Genomic DNA, 23,919 nt, shown 5'->3' on the forward strand with positions numbered 1-23,919 from the left:
AGACAATCGTCTCTTCATTGCATTACCAGTAACCAGTCAAATCGATAGTCTTGGGAAACCCAATTGTCCCTTCACTGTATTACCAGTAACCAGTCAATTCGGTACTCAGAAATGATAGCCAAAAATACTAGTAACTTGAAGTCATTTATTTTATTACATGGAGTGCAAATATTTTACAAAGGACAATATAATCTTCTATACATATAGATCTTGATCCTAGTCATACACTCGGCTATGGATGTTTTTCTCCTGGGTCCTTCAAATCATTCAAACAGTTCCTGGAATAAAATGTATAGAAGTTTAATGAAATGGCACGATAATGAATTGTGTCAAGATACATATGTATCAATACTTACCACATATATATTCTAAATATTCTTCTTAAATTAATCATCCTTTCTATGATTTAGCTCGTAACACGTTCTTTTTCGCATCTTAAATTTTTTCACAACAAACGCATCAATAATTTTTTTAATTATGAATAAACAAAATGACAGAATATTTTTTTCTATTTTGTTAAAAAACGAAATAATGTTGAAAAGAGATTACAAGAGAGAAACATTGTCGATTACACTATCCATCGGTAGTCTATAAAATAGTCAATATATTACACGCCGCATTACCTGTAACTAGTGAATTGACATGATAGGCAGGGAAGCCCATTTTCAGTGGCAAAAGCAGGCTATAGGCTATTTTGTGTGCCATTTTTGGGCGTAAAGTAACTAGGATCAATGAGTAACTAGTTACATGCCTATGTCAAAGTAGACAATTGCTATTTATAGAACAACTGGGTAAGGTTTATATTCAAATTGTCAAAAATCAATTCAGGAAAAAAGAACATTGTGTTTGTGAAAAAATAAAAAAATTTAAGTTCATTAATTTTTAGGGGAAAATTTGAAGATTTCGATTGCAGATTGAAGGCTGATTGAATGCTTGGCAAGACACTTATCAAGCACACACGTACGTAAGGGATTCATCGGCTGGACAAGCCACGAGTTTTCATTCATGTTTTTCAAAATATTCAATCAAATCTGAAAAAAATATTAGTTTTTTAAATTCCAATAATTTATAGACATTTGTTTTGTTTACATTCACCGATGACAGTAACATTACAAACAAAAACAAATTTCCATGTGGTTGTTGTTGAGTTGTATTTGTTGTAGTATTTACTTAACCTGGTTTGTTCTACCATGTTATTGAACATGGGTTAAGGTGCGAACAGAATGAGAAATTCACGCCTCAATTTATGTACAAGAATAAAGAAATGCAAGATCGCATTTTAATTAGGTAGTACTTGGCCTTTATTCTTCTACATAAAATTGAGCGTGAAGCAAGCAACAAAGTTCAATGTATTTTAACCTTTAGGTTAGGTTGGAAAGAGGGGCGAGTAAACGCCACATGCCCTGGTGGACATACACATAAGCGTTTTATCAGGCTCAGTTTCATGTAAAAGACTAAAGGCATAGTACTACCTAATTCAAATTAATTAGGCAGCATTTGAATTACAGTGAGTGTCAAAAATATTCGATTTTCAATTTCACCAATAATAACACTTCAGTATTTTAGAAGCCCATACATACCCAATATTCAAAAAACTAAATACTTACTTAAAAAAATGTTGATCCTGTGGCAATTAAAAAATGTATATAACATAGATCCATGGCAACCCTATAAGCGAGAATAACAAAGAAGAAATTGCTAAGCCTGTTTTCTATTTCCCGTGATCCGAGTGATTTCATTGAATAAATTGCATGAAATTATGCGTCTCTAGATCGACCTCATAAAATTGCTGTGTTGGGGAATTCGATTTAAGAATACCTAATTTCATGAAATTTTTTAATGAAATTCACGCTAGCGTGGACCGGGACTATTTAACTTTTGTTAAATATTTTGACAAAAAACCTGTCAATATCAAACTTTTTCTGCAATATTAGTATAAATTTCAATAATTGCGAACAGAATCTTTGTTCCTGTGTGCAAAAATATTATATTTCATAGCAAATTATGGAACTCCTTTCCTTTACCGACCCAAAGCAGAAAATTATGAAAAACTTACCACAGATAGTGCTTTGTATACTTCCCGAGATATAGGCCTCCAAAGATCCACAAAGACCCTAACCTACAACTTTGGCAAAACATCGCAGAAATTACCACAGATAGTGCTTTTTATCCCGATTCCAACGATGTATTGCTTTTGTTGCGGAAATGTATACTTCCCGAGATATGGGCCTCAAAAGATCCACAAAGGCCCTAACTTATTTTTCTCTAAATAGCCGGCCTTCGGACGGGTTTTAAGACTTTCTCCTATGGACAGGTGCAAATCTCGGGAACGGGAACAAAATTTTCTTTTAAATTAAATATTTTTCCCTAAATAGCCGGCCTTCGGCCGGGATTTAAGACTTTCTCCTATGGACAGGTGCAAATCTCGGGAATGGGAACAAAATTTTCTTTTAAATTTACTATTTTTGGAGGCCTATAACCCATCAACAAAATAATACATCGTTGAAATCTGTATAATTTTCTGCGGTGTTTTGCCAAAATTTTAGACTAGGGCCTTTGTGGAACTTTGGAGGCCCATATCTTGGGAAGTATACACTTCCGCAACCAAAGTAATACATCGTTTGATTCGGTGTAAAAAGTACTATCTGTGGTAATTTTTTCATAATTTTCTGCGGTGGTTTGCCAACATTTTATACTAGGGCCTTTGTGGAACTATGGAGGCCCATATGTCGGGATGTATACATTTCCGCAACAAAATCAATGCATGGTTGGAATCGGGATAAAAAGAACTAGCTGTGGTAATTTTTTCATAATTTTCTGAGGTGGGTCGGTAAAGGAAAGATAAGCCCAAATTATTAAAATGAGGGCAAAGGAAAACGCTATCCTAGAAAAGAGAAAACTGTTTATATTTCCAGGCCTGAAGGCCTAGGTACATAAGCTACCTCGCCTGGATGCCTTGCTTCCTTCTGATAAAAGAATAAAAAACAAAAGGGCAACCTAGTTCGAAATAGGCTCGGCCTTCTTTATTCTTTTATTTTTGTTATATCAGAAATGAAACAGTAAAGCGAGGCAAGCAGGCGAGGCAGCTTATGTACCCAGGCTTTTTAGTTGTGGAACAGAGCTAATAAGTTTATTTAAATAATTTCTGTTAACACAATTATCATTTGTAGTTCCCTGAAGATGATTGGAGACTCCAATCGAAATATTGGAAAACAAAGAAACTATAAAAAAATCAACACCCGATTTTTAATTTTAAAATGCCTGTAGCCGAACAATTCCTGTAGCCGAACAATACAATAATAATAGCTTTTCAAGTAAAGGCCTGCGTACATAAGCTGCCTTGCCTGCTTACTTCTGATAAAAGAATAAAAAAGAAAAGGGCAACCTAGTTCGAAATTTCCTCGGCCTTCTTTATTCTTTTACTTTTATTATGTCAAAATTGAAGCAGGAAAGCAAGGCAATCAGGCAGAGCAGCTTATGTACGCAGGCCTTTACTTCTGATAAAAGAATAAAAAAGAAAAGGGCAACCCAGTTCGAAATTTCCTCGGCCTTCTTTATTCTTTTACTTTTATTATGTCAAAATTGAAGCAGGAAAGCAAGGCAATAAAGGCCTGCGTACATAAGCTGCTCTGCCTGATTGCCTTGCTTTCCTGCTTCATTTTTGACATAATAAAAATAAAAGAATAAAGAAGGCCGAGGAAATTTCGAACTGGGTTGCCCTTTTCTTTTTTATTCTTTTATCAGAAGTAAGCAAGGTAAGCAGGCAAGACAGCTTATGTACGCAGGCCTTCAGGCAGAGCAGCTTATGTACGCAGGCCTTTAAGGCGAACGATTTTCACTTCAAAATATTTTGATTTAAATGAAATACCTCTTATTACAGATCCATGCCACCATATCCATATCACCACCTGTACTATGTTGGAAGATTGTCCAACCATATAAAAGTAAATGTAAACAACGTTTACAGCAAATCGAAAAGGGCACCAAAGCCACTGCTGTTGATGAAAGTATTTTAATTGAAGATAGAAACTGAGGTAGCCTCATTATTTTTCCTAGAAATAGTCGGTACGAAAGTTACTAATACCAAATCTCTCAATGGTATATATAATAGTCAATACAGTTCTACTGTTTTATTTATCCGTTTTCCTAATGGTATGTATACAATTAAATGCCTTAACCAATTTATAAATCTATTACAAACCACTACACACGTACTTATTAATTTATTATTATTCCATTAAAACTACAACTTTTGTGCTCTTGTACCACCTGCTATGGGTTTATAACGTTCATCCCATAGCGTAACACCATCACATGCACAAATCTTTTTGAAGTTTTGTAAAATACCAGCAGAACGAGCAATTATACCACAGGCAATCCTAAAAGAAATTGAAATGAAATAAATAGAAAAAACTTGCACATAACATTTCCACCAACCTTTCTCCGGAATTTCCATCAATACGGCTCTTTTCATTACCACCACGACCTAAATCATCTGGACCCTGTGTTATAACCACCGAACGTCCAATGATTTCATATACCTCTAAAATATTATCCATAAAACGGAATGTTGCCCTGCCATTTGCATCAGCTCTGATATTCCCCAAATCTCCAGCATGCCGGTTATTGGCATCATCTTCAGGTGAGCCATGTGGAGAACCGCGAGGATTATAATGTCCACCAACTGATGCACAACCAGCCGAAACATCACCACTTTCGTGGACATGTATGCCGTGTAAACCCGGTGTTAAACCATCCACCACACCATCAACCACAACGCCAGGTTTATCGTTGCGTATGGCTGTGAAACGTATTACTCCTTGGATGGGACAACGGTCGACATCGCTGCCAGTTGTGTTTATAATGGAAACCGCCGATTGTCCTCCGAAACCTGCTAACACAGCTTTGCAACCAGTTGCCTCAATCTTTTCCTGTAGTTTGTACCAGGGTTCTTTGGTATGTACAATTATCCTGCCCTGTTTGTTGTCTACTTCCAATTCGCCCATACCCTTTAAGGCGTCTCGAACATTATTCTCCCATTTTTCGCCCTTCATTTGTACTGCAAATTCAACCTAGAGAAATAAAATGGGAACTTAGAAATAGATGTTAATGGACCATAAACAAAGTCCGTACCTTAATTTCAGCCATATTTCCTGAAGATTAATGTATTCAGATTATTTAAATTAGATTTGTTCCTCAAGAGTTCTAGAACTTTAAAGCCACAGATCAAAACAAAAATTGTAAACAGCTGTTGATATAAATCAGCTGTTATAAAAGAGCTGTGTTCAGTATTCACAGCGGTACAGCAGAGAATTTTTAATAGCTATGTTCACATTCTACTATTTGTCGTCCGATTTGTTAGTTGATATACCTATATCAATCACTGTTGCGTAGAAATGCTCGGCCTCATACACAAAAGTGTAAAAAAATACATGAGTCTCTCGCAATTTGCCCTCCATTGACCTATATTGACATTTTTTGGAACCATTGATAATGTCCATTATCTGAACAATTCGCCTAAAAAATCGAGACATAAATCGCGTTCATGTGCGACTTTCCCAACATCTTTTATATTTCAAATAAATGTAGAATGAAAAAAATATAGCGCTGTGATTTTTTTTTTAATTTTTACCAAAGATTGTGGTTATTGTCCTGAACACAAAAATATTTTTTTTTTATCTAGGGAAAATTTATACTTCTCCAGATATGGGAGGGAAGTCCTTTTTTTTCCTTGGCGGTATTGAAAATCTTATAGGTCAAGAGCCACCATAACTGTTCGATCGCACGGCCTTTTCTGGTTCAGTCCTCGACTGATGTGTGTGGATATGGCGTGTAATGCTGTTGTGGTGCTGTGTATGTTTTCCGGAATCACCATGAAGAGGAATAGTGCCTTTAGAATCTTTACTACTGGTGGCTACAGCTCGTCTATAAAGACGACCTACAACAGCTCGTCTATAAAGACGACCTACAACAGCTCGCCTATAAAGACGACCTACAACAGCTCGTCTATAAAGACGACCTACAACAGCTCGTCTATAAAGACGACCTACAACAGCTCGTCTATAAAGACGACCTACAACAGCTCGTCTATAAAGACGACCTACAACAGCTCGTCTATAAAGACGACCTACAACAGCTCGTCTATAAAGACGACCTACAACAGCTCGTCTATAAAGACGACCTACAACAGCTCGTCTATAAAGACGACCTACAACAGCTCGTCTATAAAGACGACCTACAACAGCTCGTCTATAAAGACGACCTACAACAGCTCGTCTATAAAGACGACCTACAACAGCTCGTCTATAAAGACGACCTACAACAGCTCGTCTATAAAGACGACCTACAACAGCTCGTCTATAAAGACGACCTACAGCTCGTCTATAAAGACGACCTACAACAGCGCGTCTATAAAGACGACCTACAGCAGATCGTCTATAAAGACTACCTACAACAGCTCGTCTTTAAAGACTACCTACAACAGCTGGGCTATAAAGACGACTTACAACAGCTCGTCTATAAAGACGACCTACAACAGCTCGTCTATAAAGACGACCTACAACAGCTCGTCTATAAAGATGACCTACAACAGCTCGTCTATAAAGACGACCTACAGCTCGTCCATAAAGACGACCTTCACCTCGTCTATAAAGACGACCTTCACCTCGTCTATAAAGACGAACTTTTTTTTTTTTATATTATTTATTTATTCATATAAAAATCGTATACAATTTATTAATCCCGCGAAGCTTTAGGCTTGTCTGCAGGATGAACTTAAATGTAGTTTGACTATATACAAATATTTAAAAACAATTTGTAGTTCAGCTGTAGTATTACAATATATAATATTATTTTCAAGAAAAATTACCATTACTAATAATACTTTAATTCAAGAGAGGGAAAATATTAATGTGAATTTATAAGAAATTGTTTTATCAACTTTTTTCTTTTAAATTTGTTACTTATGTTTAGTATAGATACTGGTATTGAATTCATTGTTGTGGGGAGGCTGACATGTAGGGATCTTTTGCCATAGTTATTTTTGAAACACGGTACTTTGAATCTTCCTTCGGCTCGCTGTCTTGTATTCTGACTGTGATCTATAGGTTGCAGCAACCCTGTAGGAAGTGTGGGGTCATGTGTTGACATGTCGCCACTTTGTCTACTAATATGGTGACAAAGTCAACACTTTGTCACCAGGTTGTCAACTATTGATACCTTTACCTTAATAAGAAGAAGCATTGTGTATATTGACCGATGATAGCCCAACGAAGCATCTTTTTTTTTAATTTTCTTAATTGTTTGGCGTAAAATAATTTTTGTGGTTGGTGAAAAAAGTGTTTTTGTAAAAATCAATAAAATATCGTGAAAACTTAAAGCATATAATTTCAATAACAAGTATGAGCAAAAGAAAATATAAAAGACATGTGAAAATTAAACAATTCTATAGCACGAATTCTGAGGCGACTAACAACATTTGTGGTGAAATTTCGATAATTAGACATTATGTGGAACCTTTAGAGAAGATTGTGGAGCCTGATGTATATATTGTCCCGTCTCGCTGGAAATACTGAATGCAACTAAACATAATAATGAATTACAATGTTGAAGAATTATTTGGAAAAAATCGATTGTGAGATTTTGCCAATGTTATACAGCTATAATAGGCAAGCAAATTTAAGGACATATTTTTTATTTATGTTTATTTATACATGTTTATTCTTTCCAATTCCTAGATGTTATATCAACATTCAGCGAATCGCCTGATAAAACGTTAAGTGCAACAGAAGAAGAACTATTTTAAGCAGACAAGTCATTGGTGCGACTTGGCCAAGAAAATAAAACGAAAACGTTTTTTATTATTTATATGTTAAAATGTTTAAGCAGCCTTGAAAACATTGTCTTTATTTACTAATTTTTACTTATGTGGAATCTTTGGCTTAGCCATTTAAAAAGATAAAAATACTGTAATACGCAATTTGTACATTTTTAGCATTTTCAATATTATTAGTTTTATTCTTTAATGAAATATAGTATTTAAACAAATGTGTAGCTTCATCTCCTTATTAAACGTACTATATAGCTGTTTTATCTATGAAAAGTTCCAAATAAGCTAAAAAAATTTAGTATTGAAAATCTGGTACTATTGACTCACTACCTCCAATGTCTATACTGACTCACTACCTCCATTGTCTATATTGACTTACTACCTCCAATGTCTATACTGACTTACTACCTCCAATGTCTATACTGACTCACTACCTCCAATGTCAACACATGGTTCCTCAGGAACTACTGACTTACTATTGACATCCCTCGCCAGGGATAACAATCTTGACGCGATGCGGGGGCTTAAGGTCACAGTTTCCACACTCAACACCCTGGAAGTGTTGAGTTGGGGAACTGTGACCGACCAAAGGTTATCCAAGTAGCGGTCTCCTACTTATTAGAGACCCCCTAACGCCGGGGTGTCAGGCGAAACCGTGCCCATCGGTGTTCTAAGGTTTGCAGTTAGGGTACCAACTGTATTAGAACGGAGCCTCGTTGATACCTGGGCATCTCAACGCAGTAATGGCTTAGTTGTCATGTCCTTGCCATGGTACAGGAGGGCTATGCCATGGTGGACCTCACTTCCCCCACTAAATCTATGACGTATGGAGAGCAAAAATTTAAACAAAAAACCAACCAAAACTAATCCGATTGATGACAACAATGCAATGCCAAAGGACAATTCTTCAAAATCTATTACCAAGTCTGGGGCAACCCAGTCAACGGTTGACGGGACGGTAGTGTCGGGAGGGGACGGACCGAAGGTACCCACTCTGGGAGCTGTCACTGACAGTTTGGCTGAACAAAGCCGGAAACTCCTGGAGATACTGGAGCAGACGTTGGCCCTGCGTCTCAGTCAGGGTGGCTATTCTACTGGGGCCGAGGACGGCTCATCGGATGACGAAATGAACACCACAGTCATTCCAGCGACTGTAGTCAACGATGAGTCGGCCTCGACCTCAGTGGAAGCAGCCACCTGTATGAACTCTGGACCAACCGATGCACCAGCTACCCAACCATCGGCCGCAGCCGATGTTGCTGGCTCAAAAGGACTGGCTGCTGTTGAGGAAGGAGCTCCGACCAAAATACCGGCCGGGAAAGCTCCCACCACCTCAGATAGCTCTGCTAGTAAATGGGCCAAAAAGAGGAAGGCGTACCACAGAGCAATGCACTTCCTCAGGAAGTTCATTGACAGGGAACCCTCATCTATAACGCTGAGAGAATGCAAGCTGATCAGGATTAATCTCAAGGTAGTGAAAAAGATCGAAAGATCTCACCCTCACTTACCCAAGGGAAAACCTGATATCAGCAAGCTTTCTCTTATTACGGCAAACGAAGAGGTTAGGTCAATGCCTACATCGACTCCCACAGCCCCCAAGGGCCAAACTGGGAGCGACGTTGACATGATCCGTAAACCATCAAATGATTCGCCTCCTTCGACCTCAAAGCTCTCTTCAAAGGGATGTCCCGTCACACAGACAGGGCAAACCTCAAAGAAGAAGGCAGCCAAGCCGAAGGGGACGCATCATAAGAGTTCAAAATCTGGGAAGTCCGACCGAACACCGGTCTCCGCACCTGGGGGAGCACCTACCAAGCCCAATCCATCTCCACCAAAAATCGCGGTGAAGAGAGACAGGTCAATGGAGGAGCCACTCCCCAGTGCAAAGAGGCCCACATCAGGTCAACAACCCATCGTTCATACCTCCCCAGCCGGTTGCCCTAAGACTGGGAGCAGGAAAGATGCCGCAGCCAGTTCAGCCTCACAAGCTAACTTGGGCCACAAGGAATCTTCCAGCTCCCATCTCAAGACCAACAGCAGGGGAAAAAGAACAAGCAGACCGATGGTGCCGGATGAGTTGCGAGCAGCGGTCATCGATAAATCTGACCCTGATTGGGTAATCAGAGAGGATCGATGGCTACTTATCGAAACTCGTCTGCGTGACATCGTGTTCGCAGGAGAAGGGGAACCTCCTAAACACACCCAATTTGGCAGTGCCGCTCCATACAGAGGCGTTAGGGTCATCTGTTGTGAAAATAGGGAATCTCTGGATTTCCTCACTTCCACGATAGAGGGTCTTGGCGAACTCTGGGAGGGATGTCAATTGGCAGTCGTTGGGGTCAACGAGGTCCCTTTCAGAAGAGTGTTGTCAGCTTGGGTGCCACCTCCACCTGTGGATCCCGCGCGCATACTGACCATACTCGGCAGACAAAACCCCAATCTCCGGACCAGCACATGGAATCTGGTCAGCCACAATGCGGAAAATGGAGGTGTTGCCATCAGGGTGTCAATAGACACTCAGGGGCAAGAATACTTAAGGACTCGTGAGGGCAAACTACATTTTGGTCTAGGATGGATCAGATTCCGACTAGGACGAAAGTAGTGGAGGAACGGAGGCAGCAGCCGCTTCGCATAATGCAGATTAATCTGCATCACTGCAAAGCGGCTGCTGCTGAACTTCTTCTAGCCCTCAAGAAGTCTGAAGTTGACATCGTCTTAATCCAGGAGCCTTACTTATACAAGAATAAGGTTGCTGGGTTAAACGATAGCAACTACACCACCTTCGCCACATCCAACGGGGACAAGGTTAGAACCTGTGTAGTTGCTAAAAAGAGTCTTAAACTAATATTCCTCTCTAATTTCAGCGGAGGTGATATTACGGCTGTAAGGATGGAATGCAGCTCCCATGGAGCCACCATATTCTCGTCCATTTACATGCCATTCGAGAGCCCTGACCCACCGGGTAATGACGTGGAGAAGCTTGTCAAAGAGATGGGTAGCACTTGCCTCATCATCCTAGGATGTGATGCCAATGCTCACCATTTCCACTGGGGCAGCAGAGACACAAATGCCAGAGGTGAGTCCGTATTCGATTTTATCTTAAAATATAATCTCAGAATATGCAACAGGGGAAATGAATACACTTTTCAAAATAGAATCAGGGGGGAGGTAATAGACATAACCCTCACTAATAAAGACGAATCTATTATCAGTGACTGGAGGGTATCGGAAGAATGCTCCTTTTCGGATCATCGGAAGATATTCTTCCAAGTCTCTGTTAATGGCATTCGACAGCCACCATTTAGAAATCCACGGAAAACCGACTGGAACAAATTCAATGAACTAGTAAGCTCCAAGCTGGGAGTGTCACGATACCCCCAAACAGCCACAGAGGTTAATAGTGCAGTGAATCACGTGACAGAGGTTTTGGTGGACAGCTATGAGACCGCCTGCCCACTCACTTACCCAGGCAGAAGATGTCAACCGGTCTGGTGGTCGAAAGATCTGGCTAATCTCAGGAAGATTAGCAGAAGGCTCTACAATAAAGCCAACAAAACGAAGTTGTCCACAGATTGGGAGAACTACAAGGTATCTTTCAATAAGTACAACAGCGAAATAAAGAAGGCTAAACGCAGATCTTGGATCTGCTTTAGCGAGTCTATAGAGGGAGTAAAGGATGTAGCCAGGTTTCGTAGAGTACTGTCGAAGGACCCTAAATCCATCGGCAGTATCAAGCGGGATGATGGCACATGGACTAACTCCGGTCTAGAAACTCTGGATCTCCTGGCCAAAACCCACTTTCCCAACTGCATGGATGCACCAGATCGCTCAGCCGATCCACCAATGTGTAACCAAGCCACAGGGGAAGTGAGTGTCATCGAGGAGATCATAAGTCACACAAAGATAGCTTGGGCGATAAACACTTTTAAGCCCTTTAAATCACCTGGTCCAGATAGTATCTTCCCTGCTATGCTACAAAATGCATTGGAGGTGTTGATACCACACCTGGATCATATTTATAGGGCCTGTCTACGTCTATCGTTCACACCGGTTCTGTGGAGGGAGGTCACGGTGACATACATCCCCAAAGCGGGGAAGTCAAGTCACACGCTTCCCAAAGACTACAGACCAATCAGCCTATCTTCCTTTCTATTGAAAACGTTAGAAAGATTGCTTGACCTAGGAATAAGGTCCAAACTTGGAAACAGTGTTATTAGTCCTGCCCAACACGCCTACATCAAAGGCAGATCGGTGGAGACTGCACTTAATGAAGTCGTTGGTTTAATCGAGAGGAATATGATGGGCTCAAACTATACGTTAGCAGCGTTTCTAGATATAGAAGGCGCCTTTAATAACGTCAAACTCGAATCCATCCACAATTCACTCTTGAACTTAGGTGTTTCCACTACACTGATCAATTGGATCGATGGAATGCTTAGCGGCAGGATAATCAATTCAAATATCGGTGAGACCTCCATTCGGAAGTCTGTCACCAGGGGCACACCACAAGGAGGTGTATTATCACCACTGCTGTGGCTCCTGGTGATTAACGAAATACTTAAGGAATTTGACCAACTACGTATAAAGACTGTAGCTTATGCTGATGACGTGGTCATAATGATCACCGGGAAGTTCCCACAAACGCTATCGGAACTCATGAAAGGAGCTCTGGACAAACTATCAAGATGGGCACACAACAATGGACTTGGGGTGAACCCATCTAAGACAGAGCTGGTTCTATTTACGAACAAGAGAAAAGTCAAACCATTCCCCCTACCAACGCTGGATGGAGTGGCCCTAAAGCTCTCCCTAGAGGCCAAGTACCTTGGCATTATCCTGGACCACCAACTAACGTGGAAAAGGAATGTCGAGGAACGTGCCAAGAGAGGACTTATAGCCCTTTATTCTTGCAAGAACTCTATTGGTAAGAGTTGGGGTTTGAAACCACAGGTCATACATTGGATTTTTTCGCCCCATTCTAACTTATGGTTCATTGGTATGGTGGAATGCTTTGAATAAGACATCCCTTCTCCGCAAGATTAATGTCGTTCAAAGAGCGGCATCTCTTCTAATTACCGGTGCCATGAAAAGCACTCCACAGGCTGCTCTCAATGTATTACTGGATCTTCATCCGATGAATCTCGTAGTACAGGAGTTGGCAGCAAAGAGTGCTCTCCGACTCAAGGAGTTAAATTCATGGCGTAACTTCGACTACGGCCATGCTGCTATCTTACGACAATCTGGACTATCGGTGGGTTTGGAGGTAATCAGTGACTATATATCACCACAATTACACTTCGACGACATTGAAGTTCGGATACCTGACAGAGAAGCCTGGACCCACAAATCCCTACCTCTACCCGGTATAGAGATTTATACCGACGGATCCAAGATGGAAAAGGGAACAGGAGCGGGCGTCTACAGCGATACCCTCAACTTACGGATCTCGTACAAGCTAAGCGAAAATTGTAGCGTCTTCCAAGCCGAAATCTTTGCGGTCACGAAAGCAGCAGAATTGATTAAAAACATGGAAGGGGATATAGCCGGACCGGTGACTATCTATGTGGATAGCCAAGCGGCCCTAAAATCACTTAGATCCCATTCAATCAAATCTGCTGCGGTCTTGCACTGCAGGAAAGCTTTGGAGGCCCTACGATCAATCGTTACCTTGTGCTGGGTCCCGGGGCATTGCGACATCGAGGGAAATGAAAAGGCGGATGAACTGGCACGTCGCGGATCTGAGTCAAGCGACATCGAAATCGATAACTCAATCAGGCCACCCCTGTGTCACTTCATGCGGCTCCTAGAACAAACATACAGGGAGAAGGCTGGTCAGATCTGGAATAACGAACCTGGCTGCAAGGTATCAAAGGCAATCTGGCCCAACCTCTCTAAAAGGAAGACCACTTCCCTACTCTCTATGAGAAAACCCGATCTAAAACTAATGATTGGAGTTATCACGGGACACTGCAGGATAAGATCAATGACCTGCAAATGGGATAGAGATGACCCCACGGACTACTGCAGATTATGCGAAGACGAAGAAGAAACAGAGACGATTGAGCACTTATTATGCCGTTGTCCAATGCTCAGGACCAGGAGAGTTCAAACAATGGGTGAACACACACTATCATCTCTGACAACACTCTGCCAAGCCGAGCCGATAACACTGCTTCTTCTCGCCAAGGGTCTGAAGTGGCTTCAAAACGAGCAACTTACAACTTTTTAATACTGCTAACCTCCTTACTCGCTCTCTCTCTCTCTCTCTCCTTACAAATAATCTTTCAATCCATAGCACTTACTTAATCATTCTCAACTATCCTATAACTTACTTAATTATTCCTTTTTCCTATTTCTAAACTCGATATGCTATTATTTCTTTTCTTTTCTCCTACCCTTACTTTAGGATGAACACAATGGACCATAAGGTCTCCGAGTGGAGTGGCTGTCCAACACGACAGCTGCGCGTCCTTTAACCTAACCTAACCTAACCTACTATTGACATACTAGTTCCATTGTCAGTACTGACTTTCGAATGACACGTTCATACAAAATGTCTATAGGAAATTAGATTAGTTGTCTACAGTTTGTCAGTAGTACTGTTGACAATGTCAGTAGTAAGTCAGTATAGATTCACTATTGACATTTCCTACAGGGAAGTTCTTCTCGTCGTGAAATTCGTTTATTATTGTTGTTTTGTATAGGTTTTCTATGTTTAATACATGAAGATGTCTGTATATACTTTCATTTTGATTTCGCTGTTGTTGATTTTCTTCATGTCGATGTAGGCCTTTCTCAAGTATTTTAAGTACGCTATTTTGGGCAAGTTGGAGGGTTCGGCAGTTTGATGCATTACCCCATGCAGATATCCCATGTCTTAGGTATGATTCGACGAGTGAGAAATATGCTTGTCGCAAAACGTGATAAGGGGCACAATTACTCAAATGATATAGAGCGTATGACGATTTCCGTAGTTTTTTTCTAACATTATCTATCTGAGGTTTCCATTTCAGATTGCAGTCCAATATTATTCCTAGATATTTAAATGTTTCGACGACTTCAATTTGTGTTGTGCAGGTGTCATATATTTGTTGATATTCGAAAGTACTTCGGTGAAGACACTCGTAGTTGTGAAATTTTATGGTGATTTCTGTGGGAGGTATGTGTTTTGGTCGGAAGTGCATTAATTTGGTTTTATTAGCGTTTATTACCAATCCGTTGTCGTGGCACCATTTTGTCACTTTATTCATTGTCTTTTGCATTTTAAATTCTGCCGTACGTATGTATTTATCCGCTACAATAATGGCTGTGTCGTCTGCATATGAAAAAGTAATGCAATCCTCGAGTGACTGTACCATATTATTGGCATATATTATAAATAGGACCGGCCCAAGTTTCGAGCCTTGAGGTACTCCATAATCCAACATGTATTCACTGCTTGTTTGGTTATCGATTTTCACTTTAAACCTTCTGCAGTTTAAGTACTGTTTAAACCAGTTGAGACTGTGACCTCTAATTCCATTATTTTCGAGTATGCTTACCAATTTTGGGTGTGACAGAGTATCAAATCCTTTGCTGAAATCGATGAACATGACCAGACACTGTTTTTGTTCAGAAAGCTTTTGATTTATGATATTTGTGAAATTTCCCAGAAGTTGGTTAATATTTTTTCCTTTTTGGAATCCGTACTGATTTTTGTGTATTATGTTGTGTTTCGCTAAGAAGTTATTTAATCTCCTCACAACTATCTCTTCTAGAACTTTTTCAATGACTGGTAAAATTGATATGGGTCTGTAGTTTTCGCAGTTTGATTTGCTACCACTTTTGTAGATTGGACGAACAATTGATATTTTAAAAAGATCGGGAATTATCGAGTCGTTCAGACTTTTATTTATCAGATCTGTTAAAATTGGTGCCATTAAGTCCGCATGGTTTTTGAGGTCGATAGCGCGAATGCCATCCGTTCCCGCACTTTTCCTTGTATTGAGACTTTTTAAAATGTTTCTGACTTCTTCTATGTATGTGTTTTCCAGAAAGATTGAATGAAGAATGTTTGTTTGTGTGGTAGGAAGAGTTTGTTTATTACATACATGCACTATATTTTCGACATTAGTTTTGAATTGGTTTGCAAAATGTTCGGTGACTTCGAGGATGTTTCGGTTTGCAAAGTGAAGTTTCACGGATTCATCAATACTATTGCTTTTCTTTCCAATAATTTCATTAATTGTCGCCCATGTTTCGCGGATATTGCTTCTGCATTGGATAAATTTACCGTAGTAATATGCATTCTTGGCAAATATTATTTTTTTATTCAATTGATTGTTGAAAACTTTATAGAGTTTCGCATTAACTGCATTTTTACTGTTCCGATACTTTTTATACAGCACATCCCTCGTATTACAGCAGTTTAGTAACTCTTCATTTAGCCAGGGTTGCGCACTTCTACTTCTTATAATTTTTTTTGCATTCGGTTGACTTTTTATAAATTTGAGTAAAAATTGTGTAAATTTTGTTAAACAAATTGTTTGTTCCATAATCTTCATTGATAATACTACCCCAGTCTATTTGTTTTATATAGCTATTTACTTTTTTATTATTAAGTGTTGTTTTCTCCAATGCTATGTCGGATCGATATATTGATGTGGTTTCATGTTCGATACATCCAAATATCGTATAATGGTCTGATATGGTCGTAGCGATTATGGCCGATTTAACAATGTTTCGCGAATTATGCCTTATAAATAGATGATCAATGCAGGTTTTGCTCTTAGTGCGTTCACATTCTCTGGTTGTACCAGTTATAGCACATTCAAGACCATTAGAGGCACACATATCCAAATAGTTCTTTACTGACATGGTATTGGACGTAATGTCTATGTTCATATCACCAGCTAATATTATATCTTGCTTTTTGTTGATATTTTTAAGGCATTTATCTAGTTCGTCGATGAAGTTTTTTATATTTAAATGGGGTGGCCGATAGCAAGGAATAATTGTTATTATTTTATTGTGACTTAATGATATTTCAACTTGTAAGGATTCGACAAATTCAGTATTTATAGCAACATTTTTAAATGATATTTGATCTTGTATGTAAAGAGCGATTCCTCCTCCTCTATTTTTCCTATTTATAAATACCGAATGGTAACCATTTATTTCATAAAATTGGGTTTCGTCATCGCTAATATTTGTTTCCGTGAGGATAATTATTGTTAATTTGTTTATTATGCCATTAATTCTAGTCATAAATTCGGTGAAATTCTTCCTAATAGAACGAATATTCATGCATATTACCCAAATCCTTGTGCTGTTTATATGCTCATCCAGTTCATTAAAAGAATTGAGAGTTTCATTTCTATAATTCATTTTTATTAAATATTTTCTTTTTTCATAAAAAAAAGTATAAAAAATAGGCAGATAGTATTGTTTTCTTTTTTCACAAAAAAAGTTTTAAAAAATAGGCAGATAATTTTGTTTATTTATAATTTTGAAAACCGTTCGTAGTAGAAAGTTGGAAAAAGGCATAAACTGAGAGATTTATTGTGATCATGTCAATATCTGCTACGGTGTTTATAATTATTTGTGATGAGCTTTCATTTTTTTTTTTGCGTATATACGCCCATCCTTTACCCAAACATACTTCCATCCATTTTCCTTAGCCTTTACTTTAGTCATCCATAAGATACGCCTATTGTCTCCAGTAAGTTCATCGTTGACATAAACGTATCTGTTTGTTGGGTTGTCGTTGCTGTCATAGAGAACATTTTCATCTACCCGATGCCTTTTTAATTTGTCCATCATCTCCTTTTTCTTTTTTAATGAAGAGAATTCGACTATAATTTTGTTTTTGTTTTTAATGTTGTATGCGTTTTCAATGTGACCATCATTGATATCGACGCCAACAGAAGCGGCAATTTTTTTAACTACCGTCTCTGCTTCCATTGTTGCTGCGTTTGCATTATTTATTTCAATATGTTTCTCTAAAGACCTCTGCTCCAATCTTCGTATCTTTATATCCATCTCTTTAATTTGCTTACTCTTCTCAAGGTCTTTATTTTGAAGTTCAACGACCTGTGTAGAGATGTTTGAGAGTGTCTCATTTATTTTCTCGAGGCTTGCATTTAGTTTCTCTGCCATGTAACTGTTTGACGCAGTCAACGCATTCATATTGGTGATCATTGCTTGCATCGCTGTTTTGATCTCTCCCATATCTGTCCTAAGTACTGCATATTCGCTGTTGTTGTTGTTGTGACAATTCGACACACAAGTTGTTGTGATGCTGTTGCTAGATGTTGTTGCTGTTTCGTCTCTGAAACGTTTTCTGTTGTCGTTGAGAACTTCGTCTGAACCGTCATTCTCCTCATCTCTCTGCTGTTGTTGTGTCATAGCTTGTGGTTGTTGTGATGCTTTTTCAGTTGGCTGTGCAGGTTCATACACAAGTGCATGATAGCTGTTGCTTACTCTTTGCCTTGGTTTGCATATTTCACATTTCCATTCCAGCTTTTTTGTTGTGCCCATAGTTTTATAACTCATTTCTGATAGCACTGAGCATGGTGAGAAATGGAATTTCCTATCGCAGTTGCGACACCAAACATATGTAGGAGTTGTTATTTGTGTTTTGCACTTGAAACACACGATTGTTGGTACTTGCAAAGGTTCCATATTTGAGTTTTAGAAAGAATATTCCAACAAGAAAAAAAACTACAGTTCGTCTATAAAGACGACCTACAGCTCGTCTATAAAGACGACCTACAGCTCGTCTATAAAGACGACCTACAGCTCGTCTATAAAGACGACCTACAGCTCGTCTATAAAGACGACCTACAGCTCGTCTATAAAGACGACCTACAGCTCGTCTATAAAGACGACCTACAGCTCGTCTATAAAGACGACCTACAGCTCGTCTATAAAGACGACCTACAGCTCGTCTATAAAGACGACCTACAGCTCGTCTATAAAGACGACCTACAGCTCGTCTATAAAGACGACCTACAGCTCGTCTATAAAGACGAACTACAGTTCGTCTATAAAGACGACCTACAGCTCGTCTATAAAGACGACCTACAGCTCGTCTATAAAGACGACCTACAGCTCGTCTATAAAGACGACCTACAGCTCGTCTATAAAGACGACCTACAGCTCGTCTATAAAGACGACCTACAGCTCGTCTATAAAGACGACCTACAGCTCGTCTATAAAGACGACCTACAGCTCGTCTATAAAGACGACCTACAGCTCGTCTATAAAGACGACCTACAGCTCGTCTATAAAGACGACCTACAGCTCGTCTATAAAGACGACCTACAGCTCGTCTATAAAGACGACCTACAGCTCGTCTATAAAAACGACCTACAGCTAGTCTATAAAGACGACCTACAGCTCGTCTATAAAGACGACCTACAGCTCGTCTATAAAGGCGACCTACAGCTCGTCTATAAAGGCGACCTACAGCTCGTCTATAAAGACGACCTACAGCTCGTCTATAAAGGCGACCTACAGCTCGTCTATAAAGACGACCTACAACTCGTCTATAAAGACGACCTACAACTCGTCTATAAAGACGACCTACAGCTCGTCTATAAAGGCGACCTACAGCTCGTCTATAAAGACGACCTACAGCACGTCTATAAAGACGACCTACAGCTCGTCTATAAAGGCGACCTACAGCTCGTCTATAAAGACGACCTACAGCTCGTCCTATAAAGACGACCTACAGCTCGTCTATAAAGGCGACCTACAGCTCGTCTATAAAGACGACCTACAGCTCGTCCTATAAAGACGACCTACAGCTCGTCTATAAAGGCGACCTACAGCTCGTCTATAAAGACGACCTACAGCTCGTCTATAAAGGCGACCTACAGCTCGTCTATAAAGACGACCTACAGCTCGTCTATAAAGACGACCTACAACTCGTCTATAAAGACGACCTACAGCTCGTCTATAAAGGCGACCTACAGCTCGTCTATAAAGACGACCTACAGCACGTCTATAAAGACGACCTACAGCTCGTCTATAAAGGCGACCTACAGCTCGTCTATAAAGACGACCTACAGCTCGTCCTATAAAGACGACCTACAGCTCGTCTATAAAGGCGACCTACAGCTCGTCTATAAAGACGACCTACAGCTCGTCCTATAAAGACGACCTACAGCTCGTCTATAAAGGCGACCTACAGCTCGTCTATAAAGACGACCTACAGCTCGTCTATAAAGGCGACCTACAGCTCGTCTATAAAGACGACCTACAACTCGTCTATAAAGACGACCTACAACTCGTCTATAAAGACGACCTACAGCTCGTCTATAAAGGCGACCTACAGCTCGTCTATAAAGACGACCTACAGCACGTCTATAAAGACGACCTACAGCTCGTCTATAAAAGCGACCTACAGCTCGTCTATAAAGACGACCTACAGCTCGTCCTATAAAGACGACCTACAGCTCGTCTATAAAGACGACCTACAGCTCGTCTATAAAGACGACCTACAGCTCGTCTATAAAGACGACCTACAGCTCGTCTATAAAGACGACCTACAGCTCGTCTATAAAGACGACCTACAGCTCGTCTATAAAGACGACCTACAGCTCGTCTATAAAGACGACCTACAGCTCGTCTATAAAGACGACCTACAGCTCGTCTATATAAGACGACCTACAGCTCGTCTATATAAGACGACCTACAGCTCGTCTATATAAGACGACCTACAGCACGTCTATAAAGACGACCTACAGCACGTCTATAAAGACGACCTACAGCTCGTCTATAAAGGCGACCTACAGCTCGTCTATAAAGACGACCTACAGCTCGTCTATAAAGACGACCTACAGCTCGTCTATAAAGACGACCTACAGCTCGTCTATAAAGACGACCTACAGCTCGTCTATAAAGACGACCTACAGCTCGTCTATAAAGACGACCTACAGCTCGTCTATAAAGACGACCTACAGCACGTCTATAAAGACGACCTACAGCACGTCTATAAAGACGACCTACAGCTCGTCTATAAAGGCGACCTACAGCTCGTCTATAAAGACGACCTACAGCTCGTTTATAAAGACGACCTACAGCTCGTCTTAATAAAGACGACCTACAGCTCGTCTATGAAGACGACCTACAGCTCGTCTATGAAGACGACCTACAGCTCGTCTTAATAAAGACGACCTACAGCTCGTCTTAATAAAGACGACCTACAGCTCGTCTATAAAGACGACCTACAGCTCGTCTATAAAGACGACCTACAGCTCGTCTATAAAGACGACCTACAACAGCTCGTCTATAAAGGCGACCTACAGCTCGTCTATAAAGACGACCTACAGCTCGTCTTAATAAAGACGACCTACAGCTCGTCTATAAAGACGACCTACAGCACGTCTATAAAGACGACCTACAGCTCGTCTATAAAGGCGACCTACAGCTCGTCTATAAAGACGACCTACAGCTCGTCTATAAAGACGACCTACAGCTCGTCTATAAAGACGACCTACAGCTCGTCTATAAAGACGACCTACAGCTCGTCTATAAAGACGACCTACAGCTCGTCTATAAAGACGACCTACAGCTCGTCTATAAAGACGACCTACAGCACGTCTATAAAGACGACCTACAGCACGTCTATAAAGACGACCTACAGCTCGTCTATAAAGGCGACCTACAGCTCGTCTATAAAGACGACCTACAGCTCGTTTATAAAGACGACCTACAGCTCGTCTTAATAAAGACGACCTACAGCTCGTCTATGAAGACGACCTACAGCTCGTCTATGAAGACGACCTACAGCTCGTCTTAATAAAGACGACCTACAGCTCGTCTTAATAAAGACGACCTACAGCTCGTCTATAAAGACGACCTACAGCTCGTCTATAAAGACGACCTACAGCTCGTCTATAAAGACGACCTACAGCTCGTCTATAAAGACGACCTACAACAGCTCGTCTATAAAGGCGACCTACAGCTCGTCTATAAAGACGACCTACAGCTCGTCTTAATAAAGACGACCTACAGCTCGTCTATGAAGACGACCTACAGCTCGTCTATGAAGACGACCTACAGCTCGTCTTAATAAAGACGACCTACAGCTCGTCTTAATAAAGACGACCTACAGCTCGTCTTAATAAAGACGACCTACAGCTCGTCTATAAAGACGACCTACAGCTCGTCTATAAAGACGACCTACAGCTCGTCTATAAAGACGACCTACAGCTCGTCTATAAAGACGACCTACAGCTCGTCTATAAAGACGACCTACAGCTCGTCTATAAAGACGACCTACAGCTCGTTTATAAAGACGACCTACAGCTCGTTTATAAAGACGACCTACAGCTCGTCTTAATAAAGACGACCTACAGCTCGTCTATGAAGACGACCTACAGCTCGTCTATGAAGACGACCTACAGCTCGTCTTAATAAAGACGACCTACAGCTCGTCTTAATAAAGACGACCTACAGCTCGTCTATAAAGACGACCTACAGCTCGTCTATAAAGACGACCTACAGCTCGTCTATAAAGACGACCTACAACAGCTCGTCTATAAAGGCGACCTACAGCTCGTCTATAAAGACGACCTACAGCTCGTCTATAAAGACGACCTACAACAGCTCGTCTATAAAGACGACCTACAACAGCTCGTCTATAAAGACGACCTACAACAGCTCGTCTATAAAGACGACCTACAGCTCGTCTATAAAGACGACCTACAACAGCTCGTCTATAAAGACGACCTACAGCTCGTCTTAATAAAGACGACCTACAGTTCGTCTATAAAGACGACCTACAGCTCGTCTATAGATGCGACCTACAACAGCTCGTCTATAAAGACGACCTACAACAGCTCGTCTATAAAGACGACCTACAACAGCTCGTCTATAAAGACGACCTACAACAGCTCGTCTATAAAGACGACCTCCAACAGCTCGTCTATAAAGACGACCTACAGCTCATCTATAAAGACGACCTACAACAGCTCGTATATAAAGACGACCTACAGCTCGTCTATAAAGACGACCTACAACAGCTCGTCTATAAAGACGACCTACAGCTCGTCTATAAAGACGACCTACAACAGCTCGTCTATAAAGACGACCTACAGCTCGTCTTAATAAAGACGACCTACAGTTCGTCTATAAAGACGACCTACAGCTCGTCTATAGATGCGACCTACAACAGCTCGTCTATAAAGACGACCTACAACAGCTCGTCTATAAAGACGACCTACAACAGCTCGTCTATAAAGACGACCTACAACAGCTCGTCTATAAAGACGACCTACAACAGCTCGTCTATAAAGACGACCTACAGCTCATCTATAAAGACGACCTACAACAGCTCGTCTATAAAGACGACCTACAGCTCGTCTATAAAGACGACCTACAGCTCGTCTATAAAGACGACCTACAGCTCGTCTATAAAGACGACCTACAACAGCTCGTCTATAAAGACGACCTACAGCTCATCTATAAAGACGACCTACAACAGCTCGTCTATAAAGACGACCTACAGCTCATCTATAAAGACGACCTACAACAGCTCGTCTATAAAGACGACCTACAGCTCGTCTATAAAGACGACCTACAGCTCGTCTATAAAGACGACCTACAGCTCATCTATAAAGACGACCTACAACAGCTCGTCTATAAAGACGACCTACAGCTCGTCTATAAAGACGACCTACAGCTCGTCTATAAAGACGACCTACAGCTCGTCTATAAAGACGACCTACAGCTCGTCTATAAAGACGACCTACAGCTCGTCTATAAAGACGACCTACAGCTCGTCTATAAAGACGACCTACAGCTCATCTATAAAGACGACCTACAACAGCTCGTCTATAAAGACGACCTACAGCTCATCTATAAAGACGACCTACAACAGCTCGTCTATAAAGACGACCTACAGCTCATCTATAAAGACGACCTACAACAGCTCGTCTATAAAGACGACCTACAGCTCGTCTATAAAGACGACCTACAGCTCGTCTATAAAGACGACCTACAGCTCGTCTATAAAGACGACCTACAGCTCATCTATAAAGACGACCTACAACAGCTCGTCTATAAAGACGACCTACAACAGCTCGTCTATAAAGACGACCTAC

At 40.6% G+C, this 23,919-nt stretch overlaps 1 protein-coding gene across 1 annotated transcript; it reads right to left on the bottom strand.

Annotated features, from left to right (window-relative positions):
* Positions 1-4,150: 4,150 nt before the first annotated feature.
* Ccs (Copper chaperone for superoxide dismutase) lies at positions 4,151-5,249 on the bottom strand. The gene is made up of 3 exons (XM_073989692.1): positions 5,134-5,249; positions 4,438-5,072; positions 4,151-4,379 (listed from the first exon to the last, which is right to left on the bottom strand). The coding sequence occupies exons 1-3, from the start codon at positions 5,146-5,148 to the stop codon at positions 4,244-4,246; spliced, it is 786 nt and encodes a 261-aa protein (XP_073845793.1). The 5' UTR covers positions 5,149-5,249; the 3' UTR covers positions 4,151-4,243.
* Positions 5,250-23,919: the final 18,670 nt, after the last annotated feature.

Source organism: Musca autumnalis, unplaced genomic scaffold (genome assembly GCF_047663935.1).
Source record: "Musca autumnalis isolate F117 unplaced genomic scaffold, ASM4766393v1 scaffold_5, whole genome shotgun sequence".
Classification (NCBI taxonomy): domain Eukaryota; kingdom Metazoa; phylum Arthropoda; class Insecta; order Diptera; family Muscidae; genus Musca; species Musca autumnalis.

Excerpts from the sequence above, each read along its gene's own strand:
- Ccs (XM_073989692.1), bottom strand. Across the intron at positions 4,380-4,437 it reads GATGGAAATTCCGGAGAAAG|GATTGCCTGTGGTATAATTG; the intron begins GTTGGTGGAAAT and ends AATTTCTTTTAG.